This window comes from Babylonia areolata, chromosome 11, assembly GCF_041734735.1.
Source record: "Babylonia areolata isolate BAREFJ2019XMU chromosome 11, ASM4173473v1, whole genome shotgun sequence".
In the NCBI taxonomy this organism is placed as follows: domain Eukaryota; kingdom Metazoa; phylum Mollusca; class Gastropoda; order Neogastropoda; family Buccinidae; genus Babylonia; species Babylonia areolata.
The window spans coordinates 43,269,652-43,277,248 of NC_134886.1; the positions used below are offsets into that span (position 1 = coordinate 43,269,652).

Consider the following 7,597-nt stretch of genomic DNA (forward strand, 5'->3'; position numbering starts at 1 on the left):
AAATAGGAAAACAGGTAGGATAAGTCAATTAGAAACAGACAGATTGACAGTCAGTAAATAGGAAAACAGGTAGGACAAGTCAATAAGAAACAGACAGATTGACAGTCATTAAGTAGGAAAACAGGTAGGATAAGTCAATAAGAAACAGATTGACAGTCAGTAAGTAGGAAAACAGGTAGGACAAGTCAATAAGAAACAGACAGATTGACAGTCAGTAAATAGGAAAACAGGTAGGATAAGTCAATAAGAAACAGATTGACAGTCAGTAAGTAGGAAAACAGGTAGGACAAGTCAATAAGAAACAGACATATAAGTGCTTGTGCTTGCACACATCCATTCACTCACACACACACACACTACAGTTAAATGGTTGCTGATTGCACAGTATCTACAGTTAAATGGTTGCTGATTGCACAATATCTACAGCTAAATGGCTGTTTAACAGTTGCTTACTGCACAGTATCCACAGTCACAGATTGCTTGATTGCACAGTATCTACAGTTACAGATTGCTTGATTGCACAGTATCTACAGTTAAATGGTTGCTGATTGCACAGTATCTACAGTTAAACAGTTGCTGATTGCACAGTTTCTATATTCAAATGGATGCTGAGAGCACAGCTTCATGGTTGCTACCCCTGAAAACAGAGTATGGCTGCCTACATGGCGGGGTGAAAAATGATCATACACGTAAACGCCCACTCATTTATCATTCGGATGAGATGATAAACCGAGGTCCCATGTGCAGCATGCACACATGCACAGTGCACACGGCAACAAAAGGGTTGTTCTTGGGAAAATTCTGTAGAAAAATTCACTTTGATAGGAAAAACAAATAAAACTGCATGCAGAAAAAAAAAAGAAAAGAAAAAAAAGGGTGGTGCAGTAGTGTAGCGATGCACTCTCCCTGGGGAGAGCAGCCCGAACTTCACACAGAGAAATCTGTTGTGATAAAAAGAAATACAAATACAAGTGAACTTGGGAGTTGCAGCCCACGAATGAAGAAGAAGAAAAAGAAGAAATAGTTGCTGAGTGCACAGTTTCTACATTTAAATGATATCCACAGTTACAGATTGCTTGATTGCACAGTATCTACAGTTATATGGTTGTTGATTGCGGAGTATCTACAGTTAAGCGGTTGCTGATTGCACAGTATCTACAGTTAAACAGTTGCTGATTGCACAGTATCTACAGTTAAACAGTTGCTGATTGCACAGTATCTACAGTTAATTGGTTGTTGATTGCTTAGTATCTATAGTCAAACAGTTGCTGATTGTACAGTATCAACAGTTAACAGTTGCTGATTGCACAGGACCTACTGTTAAATATTTACATAAGGGCAGGGCTGATGACTTGATTTGCAGCTAAGGGCTTGCTGATTGCTGACAGTATCAGGTCGCTTGATTGCACAGTACCTACAATTTAATCTCTTGCTGACTGCACAGTCAGATGGTTAATGGCAGAACCAAGTACTGATCGAAAGGACACAGAAAAAAACCCAACCCCATTATATTAACAGCCGTTGACGACTGATTGCAGAACCATGCTGCCCTCTGCCCCAGTGGGAGAGCACTCTGTGCTCATCCGTTGAAAACCCCACCCCATTATATTAACAGCTGATGACGACTGATTGCAGAAGCCTGCTGCCCCCTGCCCCAGGAGGAGAGCACTCTGTGCTCATCCATTGAAAACCCCACCCCATTATATTAACAGCTGATGACGACTGATTGCAGAAGCCTGCTGCCCCCTGCCCCAGGGGGAGAGCACTCTGTGCTCATCCATTGAAAACCCCACCCCATTATATTAACAGCTGATGACGACTGATTGCAGAACCATGCTGCCCCCTGCCCCAGTGGGAGAGCACTCCGTGCTGGTACGCGTGCCCATCCCCGTCCAGCGTGGCGACTTCATTGGCGTCTTCTACCCGCGCAGCGCCCCCAACAACGTCATCGCGCAGGCCACGCTGGCCGACGGTGTGGTGCCGGTGGGTGAGCTGTTCCAGAACTACTACGTGCAGTTCTTCGATGACATGGTCCGGCCCGGCTCCAGCTTCGACATCAGCGGCGTGCCGTACTCACAGAACAACGCCACCTTCGCCATCCGAGCTCTCATGAACTACGCTGACGAGGGAGGTGAGTGTCTGGGCGGAAAACTGGCAGAATAATGATAATGGTAATAGTGATTATAATGATAATAACAATAATAATGATATGATGATGATGATGATAATGGTAATAATAGTAATAACAGTAATGATAAGCCCATGCCCTCACACACACGCCCTCCCCACAAAAAAGTGTCTCCAGCATTTTTTTTTTCTTTGGCACTTGGGGAACGTAGCTATCATTGTGGTCATGGTTTGATAGTAAAACAAATACACCTGAGGCAGAAAAAAGAGGCAAAAAACACAACAACAAAAAACCCAAACCCAACAGCCATGGTGGTGCTTCACTGTAGTGATATGCTCTCTCCCCAGGGAGAGCAGCTTGAATTTGCACATGGAGAAATCTTTCGTGATAAAAAGTAATACAGTCACAACACAATACACTGACAGGTAAGAAATGATACAGTAGACATCAGGTCATATTCTTTTCCTCATTTGCGACTTATGTGTGTTACAGTGGTACCGGTGTACACGTGTGGCACCAATGAATTCACCTGCGATGACGGCTACTGCATCCAGTCTCGCTATGTCTGTGACAATCAGGCTGACTGTCCTGATGGCTCGGATGAGAAAAACTGCCGTGAGTAGATGCACCATGCTAATTTTACCATGCAGAAAAATATTCTTTCATCATGGGTCTCAGCTGTTCTGGGTTTTTTTTTGTGGTTTTTTTGGGGTTTTTTTGTCTACAGGTTGCCAACAACCCTTGTGTTCAGTTGAGGGCTTTGAGAGAAGATGAAGATAGAGAGAGAGAGAGAGAGAGAGAGAGAGAGAGAGAGAGAGTCTGAAATATTCACTAAGAAGTGATTGGTGTATGAGTATGTCAGGTGTTAAAGTCATTTGCTTTGGAATAAAAACAAGAGAACTAAGACAGCGTATGTTTTGATTTTGTTTCTTCTCACAGTTTTCAAGCATTCCTGTGCCAGTACGATCTCATTCTTGTTTCATTTTCATGTTTTTATTCATTTGTAAGTGATCCAGTTTCTAAAGAGTACTTGTGTTGGTTTTTATCATGTAACAGGCAGTTCCTTGTCATTTTGGATTTGGTTTTCATTCTGATTTTAATTTGATTCTGTTTTGTTTAAAAATTGCTGGATGAAAACTTTCAGGACCTGAAGTAGAACCATGCCTCGAAGGTCGCTTTAGGTGCATCAGTAGTGGCGTGTGTATAAACCGTCGTCTGCGTTGCAATGGAGAAGCGGACTGCCCAGATGGCTCTGATGAACAGTATTGTAGTAAGTAGCGGATTTTGGCGGTGATAAGTCAGTTGCCATGGCTACCGCACAGCATCCAGGTTGCGACTATTGCCAGTGTAGCTATTGTAGCTGACCTACTAAACAGCAAGTGAGAGGACTAACCGGGTTGCCTTGCTTTGTGTAGCATGCCTGAGTTTAACCCTTTTGTCATTGCCGCGTTGCAGGCCACGGTGGGAGCGTGTGTGCAATGAGGAGACTCACCTTCATTCTACCTGTACTCAGTTTACCTGCTGGACTTGAAATCTCTTTCAAACGTTCATTCTTTTTCCTGCACCTGTCTTTTTTTTGGTCTTTTTTTGTGTTGCTTTTTCGTCTTCATTGTATGGTCATCATCATCATCGTTCAACCTGCTTCACAGCGAAACTGTTTCATGACTTTAAAAACTAACATCTCTCTTCATCTTTGATTTATGCTGAATACACCCACCTGAAAAGAAAGCATTAGAATGTATATCATTATTTTGTGAAACAGGTGTTATTGCATCGCTTAAAGATGATGGACAGATACCTTTCAGAGCACCAGGTAATGGGCAGATAGTGTTCAGAGCACCAGGTAATGGGCAGATAGTGTTCAGAGCACCAGGTAATGGGCAGATAGTGTTCAGAGCACCAGGTAATGGGCAGATAGTGTTCAGAGCACCAGGTAATGGGCAGATAGTGTTCAGAGCACCAGGTAATGGGCAGATAGTGTTCAGAGGAACAATGTGATAACTGTGCACTGGCGTATATGGTTCTTTGATTTAAGGTATGAAAACGGTGGTGTTCAGTTTACATTTGTGGGCTGAGACATAGAACATGCCTCATCAGTCTCTCTAGTGATTCCCATTTCTAATCTTTAGGTGGGTTACATTGCCTTTGTCAAAAGATTGAGTATAGAGAGCAGCAAGGGAGTGTTGATTTATTATTGTCTTCAGTCCAGCTTTGCAAAGTGATAATGTATAAGTTGCTTGTGACGTTGTGAAAGGGGAGTAAGGCTGCAAGGGAGGCTGGGTTGGGCTTTTCATTACGAAGACTTTTGTTGATGTGCTCTTGTCATTTATCATTTTATATGTCTTTACAATCACATGCTGCTGAAGATGATTGGAACGTAAGCAAATTTTAATGATATAAATATATTTTTTAAATGGCCATTTCTTTTCTCATCAGTTCTTTTGATTGAAGTTCTTTAGGGTTGTGAGTGTTAGCGATGCTATGTGTTTGATCATTTTGATGTGTCACAGTAAGTTGCCGCTGATATTTTTCCCACTGTTGTAATGCTCTTGTCACTGTTGAGAATGAATTCTGTTTCCACTGAACAGCAAGTCACTGATATTGGGTTTGTCAGTATTGTCATGGAGTACTGTAAATTACCTTGTAAGCACCTGTCCATCCCTTCTTTGCATAAATTTCTCTTGGTTCACTTGGTGATGGGCGTTGGCTGGATTCACAAGGTAGTTTACAGTACTTTAATCCTTTGTGATGACTAAAGATGGTCTGTATCAGTTTGAGAGAGTGTATGTGTCTACTAGACTACCGTGATGTTGGTTGTGTCATAAGTCATTGTGCATAACATCTTACAGTTCATTATAACATATATGTCTCTTCATATTTTTCCTTACCCCCTCCGTTGGTATTCGTTGTGTGATGATCTTTCTCTTAAAATATCACTCTAAAAAAATCTGTGTATATTTGAAATTAATTCCTTTCCCTGTTAAGATAATGAGTAAAATAATTCTTGCCAGTGAAATGTTTATCAGCTGTTTTTATTTCTGTATTGGTTTTGTTTTTATTTATGTTATAAAAAAGATACAGGGCTTGGTTGTGTGAGTAATATTCAAAGTGCTAAGTATGCCTAGCATCAAGAATGTTCTAAAAGTCTCTGCTAACCCCATAGATCAAGGAGGGATGGGATATGGCCATGAATTTATTTTCTGACAGCTTCATCATTCTTGCCTCCACCCTCTGTGCTTTTCACTATTGTTATTCTTGTGGTGTTCAGGGTTTTATTCTATTCTTTGATGCATGTCTGGCTTTCCTCATTTGCTTTGGACATCAGCATTCATGTTTCATTTGACTGAATGGTCTTTTCATTTCGTATCATCTGCAAGGACACTCATTTCCTTTTCTGCCATTGATGAAGGGTAAATAATTATTGTTTAATACAAAATTGTTTTCTAAGTATCAACCTGCACTTGGTGAATGTTTGTTTATTGTTGTTTTTCAGGGGGCAGTGTGTTGTTTTTCACATCCATATTTTCTCAGCAAAAAATCAGTGACACTTGAAAATGACAGTGCTTTAGAAGTGATTATATTTCATCAGTTCATCCAGTTTATCTGTCTTCTTAATGCATAGTTTCTCTTTTCTTCATATGTTATTTGTTTTTTGACTCTTTTCGTTTCAACATAACACTCTCTTTACTTCTCTAACGAGATAACTTGATGTACACAAATGAACAGAATGTTCTGCAGAAACATTCTCTTTTCTTCTCTAATGAGATAATTTGATGTACTAGGTGAACGAACAAAATTTTCTGCAGGAACTTTCTCTTTTCTTCTCTAACGAGATAATTTGATGTACTAGGTGAACGAACAAAATTTTCTGCAGGAACTTTCTCTTTTCTTCTCTAACGAGATAATTTGATGTACTAGGTGAATGAACAAAATTTTCTGCAGGAACTTTCTCTTTTCTTCTCTAACGAGATAATTTGATGTACTAGGTGAACGAACAAAATTTTCTACAGGAACTTTCTCTTTTCTTCTCTAACAAGATTATTCGATGTACTAGGTAAATGAGCAAAATATTGTGCAGGAACATAAGGAGAACTGTGTGAATTAAGAATAATGCTTTGTGACCCAGTACTGGAGGAAGGAATGATGACAGCACGGCCAGTTGTGACGGCTGTGTGATGTGATTGATGTTCTGGCTAGCCGATGATTTGATTAATTTTGTTGCTGGCTGGTATTGTGTAGAAAAATATTGTTTTGGTCCCCGCCTGCCAGTGAAGGTTCACTGTGTGTGTATGTGGGTGATCCTTTTTTTAGCATTTGCTGTTACTTTGATTTTTTAATTTTTTTTTTTTTTTATGTTTTGGTAGTGGCTTCTGCTGCTCTCTGTGTGTGTGTGTGTGTGTGTGTGTGTGTGTGTGTGTGTGTGTAATGTGTGCAGATATATGTGTGTGAGAGCATGTGCTATTACCATATTTTTTATGGCCATTTTTCATGATATACCATGAATATATGCTTTCAGCTTTCATCTGCTATACTTATAATTAACTGTAGTGTTATGCTGTTTATCAAAGGTCATGCAAATGCGTAGGTGAACTCAAGGAGTCTGTGCATTTTTCTTTCAATGAAAGAAAGATAATTGGAATGAATCTGTAGTGAATTGATAATTAACTATATAACTTGCTTCATTCAATCAAAATCTTGAGGCAAAGCAACTCACAGGCGTTGTAAAAAATGACTTATTGTAATAGTCATGTGTGTTAGGTTGTTAACAAATTTGCCATAGTGCAAGTCTGCGTTTTCAGCCGACTCTGAGAAAGATTATTGCACGCAAGTTAAAATTTGCGACTGCATTATAATTCTGTTTTGAAACATATATGATGATGATTTTTATGAATATGTGTGCACATAATGGTACTATGTACTATGTATGTAGATGACTGTGCAAGATGAATGTGTGTATGTGTGTGTGTGTGTGCACACATGGGTGAGCATGTCTGCCTGCTTGCTAGTTGTGTGTGTGTGTGTTTGTGTGTGTGAGGTTTTACAATTAGTACATATTTTGGAGTGTGTGTGTGTGTCAGTGCGTGTGTTTGTGTTTGTGTGTGCATGTGCACATGCCTATGAATGAAAGGTGTGGGTTAGAGTAGTGATTTGTGCCCAAGTGTGCTTTGTGTCTGGCGATGAGCATTTCATTCTCTTGATGTGGAGGGCAGATTTGATGCAAGTGACCATTTACAGTCTGAACATAACCATGTGCAAATGATGACGGTTATATATGGTAGAGATGTCAAAAGTTTTGAGTTACAAGACAGACTGTGTGCATGGGCGTGCACAAACACACACTTGTGTGCACATGCACACACACACACACACGCGCACACACACACACACACACACAGAGGCATATGCTTGCAATGAAATAAAAATTGCAGTAGTCTCAAGGTGTTAACATTTGAAGATGCATTGATCTTT

At 40.2% G+C, this 7,597-nt stretch overlaps 1 protein-coding gene across 12 annotated transcripts in view; it reads left to right on the top strand.

The window, feature by feature from the left end:
* Nucleotides 1-7,597, top strand: part of LOC143287757 (basement membrane-specific heparan sulfate proteoglycan core protein-like) — a 310,798-nt gene that overhangs the window by 109,128 nt on the left and 194,073 nt on the right. For 11 of the 12 annotated variants that reach the window (XM_076596017.1, XM_076596019.1, XM_076596022.1 and 8 more), the window contains 3 exons: nt 1,830-2,131; nt 2,621-2,743; nt 3,273-3,398. In XM_076596017.1, coding sequence (XP_076452132.1) covers nt 1,830-2,131; nt 2,621-2,743; nt 3,273-3,398 — 551 coding nt within the window. The remainder of the gene's footprint in view (nt 1-1,829; nt 2,132-2,620; nt 2,744-3,272; nt 3,399-7,597) is intronic. The other variant, XM_076596024.1, reaches the window with a different exon arrangement.